We start from the raw sequence: 21,265 nt of genomic DNA on the forward strand, positions 1-21,265 counted from the left end.
ATATATAGTATAATATTTACATAATTTACAATAATAAAAAATAATATATATTATTAAATAAATAATATATATATATAGTATAATATTTATATAATTTACAATAATAAAAAATAACACATATTATTAAATAAATATATATATAAACCTTAATAATAGTTAAATTATATATTTAAAAATATATAGTACACAGTATAGTATATAGTAGATATAATATATATATATGGAAACTATGTTTACCTTGGTATTTTTATTATTATTATTATTATTATTCAATGGGATTGTATATTATGAAAACATAATAGTAAGGTCTTGAATACATTGCTAATGTTTTTATACTGCTGGCAAAATGTTAACTGCAAAAACAAAAGTATGTAAATTCATCAAGATTTAAAGTGTTTATAGTGGAATTTGACTTTATGTCTTCGAAATTGTTAAAAAACAAAAAAATCATTAAAATATTATGATATAACTCTCGGTTCCCTTGCCACAAATCCATGCCACACATTGCTTTGTCTGTTACTTGTTCTATCCTCAATAAAAAAATAAATAAAATGATATAATTATATATATATAAATATATATAAACCGGCATATTATTCAATGGTACTTTTATTTTGAAAAAGCGTCGCATGATTCCAGTGTCGCACTTCCTGTTATTGGTGACCTCATTTCCGTGCGTCGTTTCTAGCAGAGGTGAAAGACACAAACACATTGAGCGCAGATTTGAGCTTTAATTCGGATTCGGTGTCGGGTTTATCAGCAAACCCGGATTCATTCCGTTGGAGTGACCGTTGGACATTATCGCGGAGGGACACAGAACTGAAATAAGAGCAAACCGGAGCGCAAAAGTGGAGGAATGCGGCGAGTAAACTCGTTTCTCATAGAAGTGAAAGAGAATTCCTGCTGAAACTCATCTGAGTTACGTCAGCATTTGATATTAATAGTCTATGACTCGTGTACTGTAAGATATAGGAGTATTATTAGTATTAATACTACCCTGTCCTCTTTAGGTTACATTCATTTAAGCAGAAATCCGGCGTGACGTCATTACGTTAGACTAAAAGTCTCTATTTGTTTGTGTATAAGATCCATATTAGTAGATTATATTATATTAACACCCTCTATATCCACTGTAATGGCAGTTGGTCAGGTAGAAACTCTACACTGGTTCCATATATGAGCTGTAGAGCTCAGGCAGGGGTTTTTAATGGGAGGCGGGTCGATCTGCTCTGAGATCAGTGGGCGAATCTTGCACAGATGGCGGAGGTACCGGCTCTGGCCCGGCTGGAGTCCCTGGCCCGGTACGTTCACAAAGCAGCCAGTGAGGGGCGAGTCCTGACCCTGGCCGCCCTGCTCCTGAACCACTCCAGCGTCCAGACCCGATACCTGCTGGAGTACGTGACCCAGGTGGCCGGACAGAGGTCCACGCCGCTCATTATCGCTGCTCGCAACGGACATGACAAGGTGGTCCGGCTGCTTCTGGACCATTACAAGGTGGACACTGAGCAGACGGGGACGGTCCGATTTGACGGGTGAGTTGGAACTGTTTCCTTCTGGGTTATAGGGATAGTTCACCCAAAAATGACCAATCACAACAGACAATCAGAGTAGAGTTGACCCTTCATAACAGACTGGGCCATCTGACTAATCAGAGTAGAGTTGACCAATCACAACAGACTGGGCCATCTGACTAATCAGAGTAGAGTTGACCAATCACAACAGACTGGGTCATCTGACTGATCAGAGTAGAGTTGACCAATCACAACAGACTGGGCCATCTGACTAATCAGAGTAGAGTTGACCAATCACAACAGACTGGGCCATCTGACTAATCAGAGTAGAGTTGACCAATCACAACAGACTGGGCCATCTGACTAATCAGAGTAGAGTTGACCCATCACAACAGACTGGGCCATCTGACTAATTAGAGTAGAGTTGACCCATCACAACAGACTGGGCCATCTGACTGATCAGAGTAGAGTTGACCAATCACAACAGACTGGGTCATCTGACTGATCAGAGTAGAGTTGACCCATCACAACAGACTGGGTCATCTGACTGATCAGAGTAGAGTTGACCCATCACAACAGACTGGGCCATCTGACTGATCAGAGTAGAGTTGACCAATCACAACAGACTGGGCCATCTGACTGATCAGAGTAGAGTTGACCCATCACAACAGACTGGGTCATCTGACTGATCAGAGTAGAGTTGACCCATCACAACAGACTGGGTCATCTGACTGATCAGAGTAGAGTTGACCCATCACAACAGACTGGGTCATCTGACTGATCAGAGTAGAGTTGACCAATCACAACAGACTGGGCCATCTGACTGATCAGAGTAGAGTTGACCCATCACAACAGACTGGGTCATCTGACTGATCAGAGTAGAGTTGACCAATCACAACAGACTGGGCCATCTGACTGATCAGAGTAGAGTTGACCAATCACAACAGACTGGGCCATCTGACTAATCAGAGTAGAGTTGACCAATCACAACAGACTGGGCCATCTGACTGATCAGAGTAGAGTTGACCAATCACAACAGACTGGGCCATCTGACTAATCAGAGTAGAGTTGACCCATCACAACAGACTGGGCCATCTGACTGATCAGAGTAGAGTTGACCCATCACAACAGACTGGGCCATCTGACTGATCAGAGTAGAGTTGACCCATCACAACAGACTGGGCCATCTGACTGATCAGAGTAGAGTTGACCCATCACAACAGACTGGGCCATCTGACTAATCAGAGTAGAGTTGACCAATCACAACAGACTGGGTCATCTGACTGATCAGAGTAGAGTTGACCCATCACAACAGACTGGGTCATCTGACTAATCAGAGTAGAGTTGACCCATCACAACAGACTGGGTCATCTGACTAATCAGAGTAGAGTTGACCAATCACAACAGACTGGGCCATCTGACTAATCAGAGTAGAGTTGACCAATCACAACAGACTGGGCCATCTGACTAATCAGAGTAGAGTTGACCAATCACAACAGACTGGGCCATCTGACTAATCAGAGTAGAGTTGACCCATCACAACAGACTGGGCCATCTGACTAATCAGAGTAGAGTTGACCCATCACAACAGACTGGGCCATCTGACTAATCAGAGTAGAGTTGACCAATCACAACAGACTGGGCCATCTGACTGATCAGAGTAGAGTTGACCCATCACAACAGACTGGGCCATCTGACTGATCAGAGTAGAGTTGACCCATCACAACAGACTGGGCCATCTGACTGATCAGAGTAGAGTTGACCCATCACAACAGACTGGGCCATCTGACTGATCAGAGTAGAGTTGACCCATCACAACAGACTGGGCCATCTGACTGATCAGAGTAGAGTTGACCCATCACAACAGACTGGGCCATCTGACTGATCAGAGTAGAGTTGACCCATCACAACAGACTGGGCCATCTGACTGATCAGAGTAGAGTTGACCAATCACAACAGACTGGGCCATCTGACTGATCAGAGTAGAGTTGACCCATCACAACAGACTGGGCCATCTGACTGATCAGAGTAGAGTTGACCCATCACAACAGACTGGGCCATCTGACTGATCAGAGTAGAGTTGACCCATCACAACAGACTGGGCCATCTGACTAATCAGAGTAGAGTTGACCAATCACAACAGACTGGGTCATCTGACTGATCAGAGTAGAGTTGACCCATCACAACAGACTGGGTCATCTGACTAATCAGAGTAGAGTTGACCCATCACAACAGACTGGGTCATCTGACTAATCAGAGTAGAGTTGACCAATCACAACAGACTGGGCCATCTGACTAATCAGAGTAGAGTTGACCAATCACAACAGACTGGGCCATCTGACTAATCAGAGTAGAGTTGACCAATCACAACAGACTGGGCCATCTGACTAATCAGAGTAGAGTTGACCCATCACAACAGACTGGGCCATCTGACTAATCAGAGTAGAGTTGACCCATCACAACAGACTGGGCCATCTGACTAATCAGAGTAGAGTTGACCAATCACAACAGACTGGGCCATCTGACTAATCAGAGTAGAGTTGACCCATCACAACAGACTGGGCCATCTGACTAATCAGAGTAGAGTTGACCAATCACAACAGACTGGGCCATCTGACTAATCAGAGTAGAGTTGACCCATCACAACAGACTGGGCCATCTGACTAATCAGAGTAGAGTTGACCAATCACAACAGACTGGGCCATCTGACTGATCAGAGTAGAGTTGACCCATCACAACAGACTGGGTCATATGACTGATCAGAGTAGAGTTGACCCATCACAACAGACTGGGCCATCTGACTGATCAGAGTAGAGTTGACCCATCACAACAGACTGGGTCATCTGACTGATCAGAGTAGAGTTGACCCATCACAACAGACTGGGCCATATGACTGATCAGAGTAGAGTTGACCCATCACAACAGACTGGGTCATCTGACTGATCAGAGTAGAGTTGACCCATCACAACAGACTGGGCCATCTGACTAATCAGAGTAGAGTTGACCAATCACAACAGACTGGGCCATCTGACTAATCAGAGTAGAGTTGACCCATCACAACAGACTGGGCCATCTGACTAATCAGAGTAGAGTTGACCCATCACAACAGACTGGGCCATCTGACTAATCAGAGTAGAGTTGACCCATCACAACAGACTGGGCCATCTGACTAATCAGAGTAGAGTTGACCCATCACAACAGACTGGGCCATCTGACTGATCAGAGTAGAGTTGACCCATCACACAGACTGGGCCATCTGACTGATCAGAGTAGAGTTGACCCATCACAACAGACTGGGCCATCTGACTAATTAGAGTAGAGTTGACCAATCACAACAGACTGGGCCATCTGACTGATCAGAGTAGAGTTGACCAATCACAACAGACTGGGCCATCTGACTAATTAGAGTAGAGTTGACCAATCACAACAGACTGGGCCATCTGACTGATCAGAGTAGAGTTGACCAATCACAACAGACTGGGCCATCTGACTAATTAGAGTAGAGTTGACCAATCACAACAGACTGGGCCATCTGACTGATCAGAGTAGAGTTGACCAATCACAACAGACTGGGCCATCTGACTAATTAGAGTAGAGTTGACCAATCACAACAGACTGGGCCATATGACTGATCAGAGTAGAGTTGACCAATCACAACAGACTGGGCCATCTGACTAATTAGAGTAGAGTTGACCAATCACAACAGACTGGGCCATCTGACTGATCAGAGTAGAGTTGACCAATCACAACAGACTGGGTCATCTGACTAATCAGAGTAGAGTTGACCAATCACAACAGACTGGGCCATCTGACTATTCAGAGTAGAGTTGACCAATCACAACAGACTGGGTCATCTGACTGATCAGAGTAGAGTTGACCCATCACAACAGACTGGGCCATCTGACTGATCAGAGTAGAGTTGACCAATCACAACAGACTGGGCCATCTGACTAATTAGAGTAGAGTTGACCAATCACAACAGACTGGGCCATCTGACTGATCAGAGTAGAGTTGACCAATCACAACAGACTGGGTCATCTGACTAATCAGAGTAGAGTTGACCAATCACAACAGACTGGGCCATCTGACTATTCAGAGTAGAGTTGACCAATCACAACAGACTGGGTCATCTGACTGATCAGAGTAGAGTTGACCCATCACAACAGACTGGGCCATCTGACTGATCAGAGTAGAGTTGACCAATCACAACAGACTGGGCCATCTGACTAATTAGAGTAGAGTTGACCAATCACAACAGACTGGGTCATCTGACTGATCAGAGTAGAGTTGACCAATCACAACAGACTGGGCCATCTGACTGATCAGAGTAGAGTTGACCCATCACAACAGACTGGGCCATCTGACTAATTAGAGTAGAGTTGACCAATCACAACAGACTGGGCCATCTGACTAATCAGAGTAGAGTTGACCAATCACAACAGACTGGGCCATCTGACTATTCAGAGTAGAGTTGACCAATCACAACAGACTGGGCCATCTGACTAATCAGAGTAGAGTTGACCAATCACAACAGACTGGGCCATCTGACTAATCAGAGTAGAGTTGACCCATCACAACAGACTGGGCCATCTGACTAATCAGAGTAGAGTTGACCAATCACAACAGACTGGGCCATCTGACTAATCAGAGTAGAGTTGACCAATCACAACAGACTGGGCCATCTGACTAATCAGAGTAGAGTTGACCAATCACAACAGACTGGGCCATCTGACTAATCAGAGTAGAGTTGACCAATCACAACAGACTGGGCCATCTGACTATTCAGAGTAGAGTTGACCAATCACAACAGACTGGGCCATCTGACTAATCAGAGTAGAGTTGACCAATCACAACAGACTGGGCCATCTGACTAATCAGAGTAGAGTTGACCCATCACAACAGACTGGGCCATCTGACTAATCAGAGTAGAGTTGACCCATCACAACAGACTGGGCCATCTGACTAATCAGAGTAGAGTTGACCCATCACAACAGACTGGGCCATCTGACTAATCAGAGTAGAGTTGACCAATCACAACAGACTGGGCCATCTGACTAATCAGAGTAGAGTTGACCAATCACAACAGACTGGGCCATCTGACTAATCAGAGTAGAGTTGACCAATCACAACAGACTGGGCCATCTGACTAATCAGAGTAGAGTTGACCCATCACAACAGACTGGGCCATCTGACTAATCAGAGTAGAGTTGACCAATCACAACAGACTGGGTCATCTGACTGATCAGAGTAGAGTTGACCAATCACAACAGACTGGGCCATCTGACTGATCAGAGTAGAGTTGACCAATCACAACAGACTGGGTCATCTGACTGATCAGAGTAGAGTTGACCCATCACAACAGACTGGGTCATCTGACTGATCAGAGTAGAGTTGACCCATCACAACAGACTGGGCCATCTGACTAATCAGAGTAGAGTTGACCCATCACAACAGACTGGGCCATCTGACTAATCAGAGTAGAGTTGACCCATCACAACAGACTGGGCCATCTGACTAATCAGAGTAGAGTTGACCCATCACAACAGACTGGGCCATCTGACTAATCAGAGTAGAGTTGACCAATCACAACAGACTGGGCCATCTGACTGATCAGAGTAGAGTTGACCAATCACAACAGACTGGGCCATCTGACTAATCAGAGTAGAGTTGACCCATCACAACAGACTGGGCCATCTGACTGATCAGAGTAGAGTTGACCCATCACAACAGACTGGGCCATCTGACTAATCAGAGTAGAGTTGACCCATCACAACAGACTGGGCCATCTGACTAATCAGAGTAGAGTTGACCAATCACAACAGACTGGGTCATCTGACTAATCAGAGTAGAGTTGACCAATCACAACAGACTGGGCCATCTGACTGATCAGAGTAGAGTTGACCAATCACAACAGACTGGGTCATCTGACTGATCAGAGTAGAGTTGACCCATCACAACAGACTGGGTCATCTGACTGATCAGAGTAGAGTTGACCCATCACAACAGACTGGGCCATCTGACTAATCAGAGTAGAGTTGACCCATCACAACAGACTGGGCCATCTGACTAATCAGAGTAGAGTTGACCCATCACAACAGACTGGGCCATCTGACTAATCAGAGTAGAGTTGACCCATCACAACAGACTGGGCCATCTGACTAATCAGAGTAGAGTTGACCAATCACAACAGACTGGGCCATCTGACTGATCAGAGTAGAGTTGACCAATCACAACAGACTGGGCCATCTGACTAATCAGAGTAGAGTTGACCCATCACAACAGACTGGGCCATCTGACTGATCAGAGTAGAGTTGACCCATCACAACAGACTGGGCCATCTGACTAATCAGAGTAGAGTTGACCCATCACAACAGACTGGGCCATCTGACTAATCAGAGTAGAGTTGACCAATCACAACAGACTGGGTCATCTGACTAATCAGAGTAGAGTTGACCAATCACAACAGACTGGGCCATCTGACTATTCAGAGTAGAGTTGACCCATCACAACAGACTGGGTCATCTGACTGATCAGAGCAGAGTAGACCAATGAAGAATGTCGGTAACCACGGCACCCATTGATGCCCATAGTACGAAAAAAAAACCAATACTATGGAAGTCAATGGGTGCCGTGGTTACCGACTAGGGCTGTAGCTATCGATTATTTTTGTAATTGATTAATCTAGCACTTAATCGATCGATTAATCAGATAAAAAATGCCCGCGTGTTTTTAAACAACCAAAACAAAAAATGCATAACGAAAATGAAGAGGAAAATCAATTTAATTTATTAATATGCACAACAGGTTTCATGCTGTAATCAAGCCCTAACATCAAAGTAAATATCTTTTATGTAGATTTCTACACCTGCAGCATTTACTAACAAATAATAGCCTATATCATTTCTGGGGTGAGCCTATTTGCTATGGTAACCTAGCAACCTGTGTGTGTGTGTGTGTGTGTGTGTGTGTGTGTGTGTGTGTGTGTGTGTGTGTGTGTGTTCGTGAGGCTTCATTGCATTTTGGTACAGCAGAAATACATACATACATTCATTCATCTTTAATACATACTATTAAAGTTGCAATTTTTCCAACAAATGCAAAAGTTTCTTTGTGATTTAAAAATACTTGAAGGAAACGGTTGACTTTCAGCAGTTATTGTCTATGGAGCAGATTTATGTTTGTTGTACATCAGATACATTAGCACAGTAGTAGATACTGTGCTTTGTAGATACTGTAGATACGCTTTGGATAAAAGCGTCTGCTAAAATGCATAAATGTAAATGTAGATAGGGCTGAACGATACATCGAATTTTCATCGTCATCGCGATATGAACTCGCGCAATGAACACATCGCAACCGACAGCCTGACATGATGAATAAGGGAAAACAGTTTACATGCGCCAATCTGAGTAACGTATTCTGAATACTTGGATTACTTCCACATTGAATTGCGTTTTATAAGTGTAGGAATGCGGCCATCAAATCCTGCTTACTAAACATATATTATAAAATATTTAGCTAACGTCAAACGGGGCCATCGGCTCTTGAGCTGGTAAATCAGCACATATGAGAATATAAAGTTGCACGTCAATAAGCAGGAGCACCGGCGGTGGTCGGCCAAAACACCCTTTTCTGTTTGTGAATGCTGTTTTACGTGAATATTAATGACACGAGTGAAGCACAAAGCTTCATTTACAAAATAAATAATAGGTTTGCAATTAAGTTACATCGCAGCCATGGAAACGAACGAGAGAGGAAGCTTTGTGTGGTGAGACAATTTTAAGATTGCTTGCGTTTTGCGATCTGGTCACACGATTTTCCTCAAATTTAACAATAGGCTTAGGCTTACTCCATTTTATTCTACTGGACATGGAATCTCTTATTTGTTTCCCCAAATCCTCATTTACGTCTCTCACAGGGGATTAAACATGTCTTCCTTGTTTGATTAATTTAAGAGTAGCCTAGGCTATATTTGCATCATTTATGGTAAAGTAGAAAATGGAGTAGGACAGATACATTTTACTTCAAACTTTACTTTATTTAACACAGTTTTTGCTTGCTATTAGACTTGGTCAAATTTATGTGTAGCCTATAGCGTATTTCATACACGCCGGAGATTTTTAGTTTCGCTTTCTCTCAAAGCGCATAATCAAACAAAGCCTCAGTTCTTGACCCCGCGGAAGATAATTTCGTTCTTCACATTTTACTACAAGTAGCCGATCAGTTTGGGAACATCAGGAGAAAACAAGATGATATCAGAAAACGATGCTTCTTTCCTGCTCGTCTCTTCCCTTTCAGCGCAAAGGCATTTGACGCACGTCTGTGAGGAAATATAAACGATTTTTTTCTTTAACTAATATTTAACTTATACTATTTATATTTCGATTATTTACAGATATTTATTTAAATGTTTTACAGACTGTAGTTTGTTGTTTCACTGACGGAAGTAGGCCTACTAAAATAAACACGCATGTTTGAGCCTTTTTTTTTTTTTCAAAATGTAGGCTATTTAATTGAGGTAGCCTATATATATATATATATATATATATATATATATATATATATATATATATATATATATATATATATATATATATATATATGTCAATCTCAATTAAATAGCCTACATTTTGAAAATAAAATATATAAACGAATAATATATTTAACGAATATATAACGAATTTATATATATAATATAGGCTATATATATAAAAAAAATATATATAGGCGTGCGTGCGTGTATAGTATAGTATCCGTATTGTTGTTTTTGATAGTGCACAATCGCTTCAATGTTCAAACTGGCAAGGCTTTAAACTAGGCATGTGCCGGTATCAAATTTTCATGTTGCGATTAATTGCTGAAGCTTTTATCACGGTATACGGTATTATCACGATATTGAAATAAGTTGCAAAAAAAGTGTTGTCATACTACAACAGGTTAAATCACTTTCTTATAACAAAAGAACCAAACATTTAAATACAATAAAGCAATACACAAAAATGTATAAAGTAAACAAATATTTAAAACAGATTAAAGTGCAAAAGAATTATAAAGAACAATAGGTATGCTGAAATGTACATTTAACTAAGATGAATACATGCTTTAGAAGTATTTTTCATTGTCAGTTTGTTAATGAGTGAACTAATGTTAAATACTGGAGCCTTGTAAAGTGTGTGATTGAACAACAGTCAGAACATATTCAAACAATATCTAGGGCATGTAATTTAGTCTAGATTAAAATATAAAATGCAAGTTTGAAAATGGATAGCCTTAAGTCTTTAAGTATTATGTATTAGGTTATGTGATTACTGGGGAAACGGCTGCATTTCTGCTTTTCCGTCAGCGCCCTCTGCTGTCGAAGAGTGAATGTGCACTTCAGCGCCGCCATGTGCTCGGCTCATGCACAGTCTATTTACATCAGTGCGTGTTCCTCTTTGACGTGTTTTTCATTTTAAACGGTTGATGGGTAAAGTATTCTTAAAATTCATTCTAAAAATCGGAATAATTCGTAATAAATAATTATTCACGGTATTTTGAAGTGCCCACGATAACAATATTGTGCATGTTCATTATTGTGGTATATCGTATTACCGTTTACCGGCACATGTCTACTTTAAACGCATTTACTTGACAAACTTTATGAGGACGAAAGTGAAAGCGATCTGGCTTCGGGCGCGCGCCGTGTGTGTGTGTGTGTGGCAGCTATAAGAACGTCAATCAACTTACCTGTATAAACTGTGTAAAACATGCAGTTACTATAGTGATTCTGGGCATCTAGAATCTAAACTAAATTCAAAATGTATCCCGCGCTATGGTGTGCTTCCTGAACACTGAACAGCGGCCCGTGCGAATCAGATCCCTGCGCGTATAGTGCGCGTCGTAGGAATTTAACGAGGCTTCGAGGCAGAATTTTTGCCTCTAGGAATTTTTGTAATCGAGTTAATCGAGTAACTCGATGAATCGTTTCAGCCCTATTACCGACATTCTTCAAAATATCTTCTTTGGTTAGTAAACGACAAAATGTTCATTTTTGGGTGAACTATCCCTTTAATCATTTGACATGTTTTTGACTGGAGTATTTTTACTACTCTATATAGATGATGTATTATCTCTATTATCGCATGTCTGCCCGTAGGGTCCAATGGGGCAAAGGTACACCCTCAGGAAAATGTGCTTTCACTGCCATAGTGTGTGATTGCAGATCAAAGATATGTTTGCCGCAGATTTTGTGTGAAAATAAATCATTAAAGTTTAAAAAATGGGCCATTCCATGTCAAATCAACCACATTTTGGAAACCTTCAAATTTTTTATTTTGTTTTTGAATATTTTGTCTGAAGAAAGACAAACATAAATAGGGATGAACGCCAAAATATTAAATATCAGGGCTGTATATTGACTGAGTAATCCACTATTATGTAGAGGGGGGTCAAAATGACCATTTTCACCTGAGAGCCAAATTAGAGGGGTGTAAATATGACTGTAGAAAGACGGCAGCATCATTATTTTATTTTTACACAGAGATTTGTAGATCTATTAGTGAAATCTGTTGACTTTATCAATCATTTCAGCATTATAATCAAACAGTGACCGTTCAAAAATGGGAAAAAGGCGCTTCTTGTGTATTTTCCCCAAGTTTGCATGCCTGTAACTCAAGAAGTATTAAAGATATCTTAATATCCTTTCATATTTTTGTTTTTAACTAACATTTCTTTTGCTGTCTTGATTTTAAAGGCCCTTGATGGTTCAATCCCAGAGATATGGAGATCCTAACGCGGCTCCATGAGTACATTGTAAACGAAAAAAGCATCAGCTGTGTGCAAAGTGTCCCACATTTGGTTTTTGGCCACTGAAAATTTGTTCAATTGACTAATTTACTCATGGAGCCGTGTTAGGATCTCCATATATCTGGGATTGAATCATCAAGGGCCTTTAAAATCAAGATCCCAAAATAAATGTTTGTTAAAAACTAAAATATGAAAGGAACACACCGACTTTTTGGGACTTTATCTTATTCTCCGTATCCCCCAGAGTTAGATGAGTCCATACACACCATTCTCATCTCCGTGCCATAACTCTGTCTGACGCACACGCTGCTAGCCTAGCTTAGCACAAAGACTGGAGGTAAACAGCTCCAGCTAGCCGACTGCTCAATAAGTGTCAAAATACTGCGTAATATTATTGCGCCGCTGCACTCATGGTACGGCTCAAAGTCCCTTGATTATTACGCATGAATGAGAAAATAGTTCCTCGCCATATCTTTCTAGAAAATCACTTTTCATTTTCCGTTTGTCTTAGTACTCGATGTAAACGCATCACAACTTGTAAATAAGAAAATGTTGGCATTATTTTGTCACATATTGAGCAGTAGGCTAGCTGGAGCCATTTACTTCCAGTCTTTGTGCTAAGCTAGGCTAGCTGGAGCCATTTACCTCCAGTCTTTGTGCTAAGCTAGGCTAGCTGGAGCCATTTACCTCCAGTCTTTGTGCTAAGCTAGGCTAGCGGTTGGTGCGTCAGACAGATAATTTTTTTGGTATATAATCATATCAATATTTAAAAAGTAGTATTAAAAAAATTTGCAAATAGCCTAATTTTCTGCCATATACAATTTCATAAAATTATCAGCTAGCTAATAACTTTGTTCTGGGTTCACCTCACTCCAGTCTAAACTAAATTATTTATAGGCTATTTATTTTACTACACATGGTCAACATAAATAAGCTGAAAGATAATTAAAACTATCTCTTACACCCACTCTTGCTAAATTGGGTAAGCACACTTGTGTTCTCATTTCAGATGCGTTCTGAGTAGGGATCGACGATATTGTTTTTTTTTTGTGCCGATACCAATTTTTTTTTTTATTAGCCTTAGCCGATGACCGATACGGGCTGCCGATATTTGGAGCCGATACTGCTTTTGCTCCCTCAATTTACATCATAAAAATGACACAATTATCATGATGATAACAATTTATAATTTACAATTTAAAAAAGGAACATTTATTGAACTAAAAAAATATATATTTAACAAATAGTAAAAACAGGAGAGGTAGAACAAGAAAAAAGAGTTCAGTGGTGAAAATAAATTCTGAAAATAAATATTTAAGCATAAATAAAATAATGACACTATTGCACACAGTATCAACAAGCAAGCAGCATAATAAAGTGCACACTGACTGCACTATACTTCATTTAAAACTATTTACAACCTAGTCATTTAATGGTTACACTCTAAAAAATAACCCAAGTTGGGTTGAATATGGACTAACCCAGCAATTGGGTTGTTTTGACACAGCGGTTGGGTTAAATGTTTGCTTAAAACAACCCAATTGCTGGGTTAAAACAACCCAATTGATGGGTAAGTCCATTTTCAACCCAACTTGGGTTATTTTTAACCCAGCATTTTTTAGAGTGTAGGTGCACTTCACTTAATCTCTTGTGGAGCAACACCAGCGGTAATTCAGGAGAAAATCTCCCAATGCTCCACGTGAAACTTCTGTCTTTCCACCTTTTACCATCGTGTCAATTCTCAATTGATTTTGATTAATATGCGTGAGGGAGAGCAAGAGAGTTTGAAGACGGTGAGAGCTGCCCTGTGGACGCCTGTCTGTAAATAATGCAGGGGAAAAAATATCGCGAATGCAGCAGCCTTGTATCGGTCGATACACGTAAAAATCGCAAATATCGGCCCGATATATCGGTCTAACACTAGTTCTGAGTAAATGATTAAACTGATTCGTTAGTTCAGTGTTGGACAGATCAGTCGTTAAAATGATTCGGTTCAAAGGAGTCATTAGGTCGCAAATCGGACATTAGCAGAAGCATTGTGTGCGAATCCCGTCTGTTAGAACATTGCGAAAGATTTGTCAACACACAGAAAACCCTTCATAACCGGATAGGATTTGTTTCCCGTTTATTGAAAGTATGGTTTATGTCAGCTGGTCAGAGAAGAGTCAACGTTTTTTGAGCGCAATTCACACCCAGCGGTAATTCAAGGAAAACGTCGTCTGATAGCACCACGTGCAACATGGATTCGGTCTTCCGACCTTTTGATTTTGATTAACGTAATATGTGAAATATTCGAAAGCTAAGAATGCTTATTTTGAAGACGGAGAGAGTGCGAGCGGGGGAGGAGCTCTGATCGTTCTCTCTGTCACTCATAGCGCAGCCGTCATCTACTACATCAATAGCCACGTTTACATGCGCACTTTTTTGTCATTCCGATTGAAAGATTCGGTGGACTGTTTACATGAGACGTTATCTAATCTGATCTGGTGTTTACATGTGCTGACTTTCAGTCGGGATCATTTTGTGACATGCGCACACAGTTTGTCTGCCGCCTCAGATTCGTAACGTTAGTATCGTGGATCAATAGTTCTTTGTTGGTAATTTTTATATTTATTTATTTATTTTTCTGTGGGCGGACATGCAGTAGTTTAACCTAATTTATGTCCTATACAATGGCTATTTCAACAGCTGTGAATGATGAATGCGGAATCAAAAATGAATTCAATTCATTTATTTTGAAAAACACAAAATTAACAATAAAATGCACTATTAATAAAAACATACGGTGAAACATGAATGAAAGCATTCAAGACGTGCTCCGCATCATTACTAATAGTACTAAACATATATATTTCAGATGATTAAGGAAAGATACCATAATCACAAAGGTATAAATATTAACAAAAGTAATTAAAGTAGACTGTGGGTAATTGTTACTTAACCAATTTGAAGCAGTTGTTGAACTTTTTTTTTTATATCTAACTTACGAGAAACAGAGAAATGTCGACACTTCCTCTCCAGCAGCTTGAATGTTCCCCGTTGAAATGGCAACTCTCAACGGCCACCAGGACTTATACAGTTTTATAAAAGCTATTTATTATTTGTCGTAAAGTGTAAGAATCACCTCAGAAATGTATTTTTTTCTGTCAGGCGCAGTTGAAGCCTAGGACAAACGCTGTCAAGATGAGATGGTGTAGCCAGTCTGTGTCATTATTCCAACATCATGTTCATAACATGTTACGAAATAAAAAGTTTAATACCTCAGAAAAATGAACTTTCCTCTCTTGTCAACATTAGCCTGGTGTGAGCGCGCGCGCTGTATATCACGTCACAGAAAGACGTACACTCACAGTAATCGGATCAGGTCGTTTACATGGTGGAATTTTTCGTTTGATCAGTTCATGAAAAGGTTTATCCCACCTCTCTCAAACCCATTTAATTCGGTTTGGCCATTTTTATTCCGATTGAGGTGTTTAAATGGAGCTTTTTCATTCGGATTGGACTTTTAAACCGATTACAGTGCTCCATGTAAACGCACCTACTCATAAATCACAATAACTGATCAAATAAGGCTTTGGTGGGACAAAAATTTGTTTCAATGTAGTAGGGATGCACAATATTATCGGCACGACATCGGAATCGGACGATAAATGCATAAAATATAAAAATCGACAGCGGCTGATATGAAAAAATTATGCCGATATGCCTTGCCGATATGATAAACGTGTTGATACGAGCCTGCAATAACTCGACTGCTATAGTGATAAGAACATGTCAGCCGTGTGGTCATTCTTGAAGCAAAAACAAGCACATACATTGCATGTATAGTTATTTAAATTGACCGTTTTTAAATACTGCCTTGAATTTGTGAATGTACAGAAGGACGTGACCGACAACATAGGGTTGCTGGGTTTCTCCCCACTCTCTAGCGTGTGCAGCAGCCTCCACAGCAGCAGAAGCTCCTCCAGGTCCTAGTGCCCGCCTGCTAAAATGTTATATATGTAGAGGGGGCGCTGTTGTTACAGTAATAAAATGAAAAGTAGAATACACAAATAAATTGAAGTTACTTTTTTTTCTAAATAAATAAAGCAGTAATGATGTCAAATCGCAAACATGAAACTGTTTCAAATTAAATACTTGTATATACAGTTTATTAATCTGTAATACAATTTTATGAAATGGATGATGAAAAATAATCCAAGGAGCACTAAAATAATTGTATATTTTTTTATTTGAAGCTAAATACAGCATCAACTGATGCCATGCCACCCCCACTTCATGTGCACAAACATCAAATCCAAAAATAAAATATTTAGATTACAACTGAATCTGTCTGGGATGAAAAATCACTGACTTTATTATTATTATTTTTAGAGTAAATATACTCTTATTATAAAAATAACTTTAATAACATTTATTTATCTTTAACAAGTATCCTTTTAGCAAGGAGACCTCAGAAATCTGAAACCAGAATGAAAAAAAAAAAAAATTTTGCTCAAAATGGTTCAACGTTTGCACAAAGGGAAAAAATAAACATATATCGGTATCGATATCGGCATCGGCCAAAATGAGTTGAAAAATATCGGCATATCGAATATCGGCAAAAATCCAATATCGTGCATCCCTACAATGTAGGAAAAACCCTGGCTGACGTGTCTTTCTCTCTTACAGGTATATTATCGATGGCGCCACGGCTCTTTGGTGTGCAGCCGGCGCTGGGCATTTCGACGTGGTGCGTTTACTGGTTTCCCACAGCGCCAACGTGAACCACACCACCCTCACTAACTCCACCCCCCTCAGGGCGGCGTGCTTCGACGGCCGTCTGGACATCGTACGATACCTGGTGGAGCACAAGGCGGACATCAGCATCGCCAATAAGTACGACAACACTTGCTTAATGATCGCCGCCTATAAGGGCCATGGCGATGTCGTTTTCTTCCTGCTGGAGCGGGGCGCCAATCCCAACGCCAAAGCTCACTGCGGGGCAACCGCGCTGCACTTCGCCGCCGAAGCCGGGCATCTGGACATTGTGAAAGAGCTGGTGCGATGCCAAGCGGCGATGGTGGTAAATGGGCATGGCATGACGCCGCTCAAGGTGGCGGCCGAGAGCTGCAAGGCGGATGTGGTGGAGCTGCTACTGTCCCATGCGGATTGCGACGCGCACAGCCGCATCGAGGCATTGGAGCTTCTCGGGGCTTCGTTCGCCAATGACCGGGAGAATTACGACATTCTTAAGACCTACCACTACTTATACCTGGCCATGCTGGAACGATTTCGGGATCCCGAGAGGGCCATCGCCAAAGAGTTGCTGTCCCCCGTGGAGGCGTACGGAGGGAGGACCGAATGCCGGAGTTTGCGCGACCTCGAGACAATTCGCCACGACCGGGACGCGCTCCACATGGAAGGCCTGATGATCCGCGAGCGAATTCTCGGCGCGGATAACATCGACGTGTCGCATCCCATCATATACCGCGGCGCGGTCTACGCCGACAATATGGAGTTCGATCAGTGCATCAAGCTGTGGCTGCACGCCTTGTACCTTCGCCAGCAAGGAAACCGCAACACGCATAAGGACCTCTTGAGATTCGCGCAAGTGTTCTCGCAAATGGTCCACTTGAAGGAGCCGGTGCGCGCGTCCGATGTTGAGCACGTTTTGCGCGCCAGCGTCCTGGAGATCCGCCGGAGCATGGCACGCATGCAAACCGCCACGGAAGCGGAGATGCCCCCGGCTAACGACAACTACGAGTCCAACGTGTTCACCTTCCTCTACCTAGTGTGCATCTCCACCAAAACGCAATGCGGCGAAGAAGAGCGGGCGCGTATAAACAAACAGATCTACGACTTAATACGCCTGGATCCGCGTTCCCGAGAAGGGTCGTCGCTTTTGCACCTAGCGGCCAGCTCTGGGACGCCCGTGGACGACTTCCACACCAACGACGTGTGCAGTTTCCCCAATGCGCAAGTCACCAAGCTGCTCATAGACTGCGGCGCCCAGGTGAATGCCGTGGACAATGACGGAAACAGTCCTCTGCACCTCATAGTGCAGTACAACCGTCCCATCAGCGACTTCCTGACTCTTCACGCAATCATCATCAGCCTCGTGGAAGCCGGCGCTCATACGGACATGACCAACAAGCAAAAGAAGACCCCGCTTGACAAGAGCACAACGGGCGTTTCGGAAATCCTTCTGAAGACGCAAATGAAGATGAGTCTGAAATGCTTGGCGGCTCGCGCCGTGCAACAACATCAGATCTTATACCGGGATCAGATTCCCAAAAGCCTGGAGGAGTTTGTTGAATATCACTGACCTGTACTTTTTAGTTTTCCATCAGATCTGGTTTAACGCGTTCGGATGCCGAAGACTCTTGATTTGACCTTGTTTACGCACTCGGCACGGAGTGTTAGTCTGGAATATGTCCCTTGCCGATCCATTTGGGAGATGTTAAATCCGACTGCTGCATTTTATCCCAAAGTAACTGGAGTCACCAGTTTCATCCTGGTTTCTTTTTTTAACAAATTGACATGCAGTGCTAAAGACTCTTATTTTGAAAATAGCATTTTATTGAGTTGAACTTTAGTCGTCATGACAATGTGAACAGCTCTTTTTTTTTTTTAAATAGGCTGCTCTTTTGTCGACCTTTGGTTTTCTTAACATATTTTATAAAAGGTTTATTTAAAACAGAGTCTAAAATGTCTATTTTATAAGGAATCAATAGCCGAGTGTTGGTGTCCTAAAGCTAAACTCTGTGCCAGGCGATTTCTTTTATTTGAATATATTAAAATGTGCCTGTAACCAGAAGTTGGACAGTTATAATTATTATTAATGTAACTATTATTAATATTATGGGTTCCTTTTTCTTTTTTTTTTTTAAATGACGCCACTGTAAAGCCAATTAGCAAGTCTGTAATTCTGACTTGCGTTAATGAACATTTGCTGGAGCTCTTTTGGAGTAACGGGGCCTTATTCTGGAAGGTGCTGTTGTGTGTGTGTGTGTGTGTGTGTGTGTGTGTGAGATGCATATCTTCCCTCTTTAATCTCTCCGTGTGTGTGTGTGTGTGTGTGTGTGTGTGTTTGAGTGCTTGAATGTGGCCAAATCTGAATGTGGAGGTTTTTAAACCTCTGTGTTTGCGCCATATTTTATTCTTTAATTACTGGGGATTGTCCAACGTGTTTTTATTTCCAAACCAAGTCAGATAAGATTAAAATCATCAATTAAAGATGCCCGTCAGATTCTGTGTGCTTCTTTTGATTCGAGTTATGATTTTTAGGAAAGGTTTGTTAGGGGGGGCGCTTATACGACACTGTTTTCCACTAAAACCGGAAAACTTTCAATGCGTTTTGGACGTTCATTTTTATGACAACGGTGCCTATACGATATGTATTGTGATTTTTATTTAAATTTTAATTAAACCCCAGGGTTCCTACGGGGTTTTGAAAAGTATGGAATTTGATTTGAGTAATTTCCAGGTCTGGAAAAGTATGGAAAAAATAAATCCGAGTATGGAAAAATATTTATGTTTCCAGACTATTGTCCCTATTTCGTTTTCTAAATATAAAATTAAGAATTTCTAAATGTATATAATAAATATATAATACATACAATCGTTTTTTTTTTTGCCGATCGTTTTTACACTTGATCTGCTGGAGTTTAGGTCTGCAGTGATTTGGTTGTTACGTTGTTACGCATGACATGCAGTTGCCATCACAGCGCCTCTACCTCAAACCGCTTGACTAAAAACATCCTTGATTTTTACATTTGCGTGTGGACTTCACGGCAAACAAAATGGGAAAATGCAAGTTTTCCGAGGGCTGGCTTGCCAATCCTAAATATAAAGCCTGGTTAGCCAAAGATTTAAAATTTACAAAGAAAGCTATTTGTTATATTTGATATTTTCTCAGTGTTACAAATTAAAGTTGTGTATTTCCATTTCGCAAAACTACGATATCCATGGGTGTAACCACTAGAGGTCTCTATGGAGAGGCTTGAGAATTCCCTAGTTCTCTTTTGAACACATTTAATGATTTTTTTTGTTGTTGATGGATTTGAATATATATTTTAAAAATCTCAAAGACTTTTAAAAACCCTTTTTATTATAAAAACTATTTATTATAAAGTTTTAGATATTTTTTTTTGTTAGAAATATAGATTTTTTTTTTCTGTGAATTTGTGTTTTTTTTTTTGCCGATTTCTCATTCATTTCCTATGGTGGTCATTTATGACCGAAGACAATGAACGGTACTTTTTTTTTTTTTTTTTACGACCAATTAGCATGCTCGAATCCTGAGCCCAATTTTTTTGTGTTTACATCCCTAATGCTAGAAAAGTCACCAAGTTTCATATCATTCGGATGAAACTGTGATTTTTAAAATAAAAAAACCAGAGGGTTAAGAATTATGATATTTTTTTTAACACTAGACCATGGGGAAAAGTTAAATCATTCACTGATACAGACTGTACAGGATGTATAACATTAGTCATATTTACAAAAACGATTAATCACATCTTTCTGAGTTTAATTTTCAGACTAGCCTGACAAGCTAGACTCACATCAAGATGTTGGGTCTGGAAACTCACCATTGGCAGGGCTTAATCCGAGGGGCGGGATAAATGCTTCTCTTTCAAATTCTCTCTGCACACAATAGGATAGCGCTACAACCAACCAGAGCAATGAAGAAGTTGAAGCGGAGTTGATAGATTAAACTTTCGCCTTTCCTTTCTTAAGAATGACTTCAGTGCCGTTCTTTCCTCAAAGAAAAGCTTCGTCTTCCAGAGTCACAGCCAAAGCCATTTTGAAAGGCCGCTGTTCGCCAGCTTCTTTGTTTCCGAGTATCACGCAGAACCGCCGCAACTCTGCCGTCATTATGTTAAGCCCGCCCACCGACTCTATACACGCTGTGATTGGCCTGACTAGAGTTTTTCCAGCTCGCAAGCCAACGGAGAGTTACTAGACGTCCCTGACTGCACATC

At 41.1% G+C, this 21,265-nt stretch overlaps 1 protein-coding gene across 1 annotated transcript; it reads left to right on the top strand.

Moving 5' to 3' along the window:
* Positions 1-670: 670 nt before the first annotated feature.
* Positions 671-19,801, top strand: fem1b (fem-1 homolog b). The gene is made up of 2 exons (XM_079810179.1): positions 671-1,532; positions 16,968-19,801. Exons 1-2 carry the CDS (start codon positions 1,258-1,260, stop codon positions 18,601-18,603), a joined length of 1,911 nt encoding a protein of 636 aa, XP_079666305.1. The 5' UTR covers positions 671-1,257; the 3' UTR covers positions 18,604-19,801.
* The last annotated feature ends 1,464 nt before the right edge of the window (positions 19,802-21,265 follow it).

The sequence above is a fragment of the Gobio gobio genome (assembly GCF_949357685.1).
Source record: "Gobio gobio genome assembly, chromosome: 25".
NCBI lineage: Eukaryota > Metazoa > Chordata > Actinopteri > Cypriniformes > Gobionidae > Gobio > Gobio gobio.

What these genes read in the sequence shown, in the direction of transcription:
- fem1b (XM_079810179.1), top strand. Translation starts at nt 1,258, where the DNA reads ATGGCGGAGGTACCGGCTCTGGCCCGGCTGGAGTCCCTGGCCCGGTAC. An exon ending in GGGACGGTCCGATTTGACGG is followed by an intron (nt 1,533 to 16,967) that starts GTGAGTTGGAAC and finishes TCTCTCTTACAG; the next exon opens with GTATATTATCGATGGCGCCA.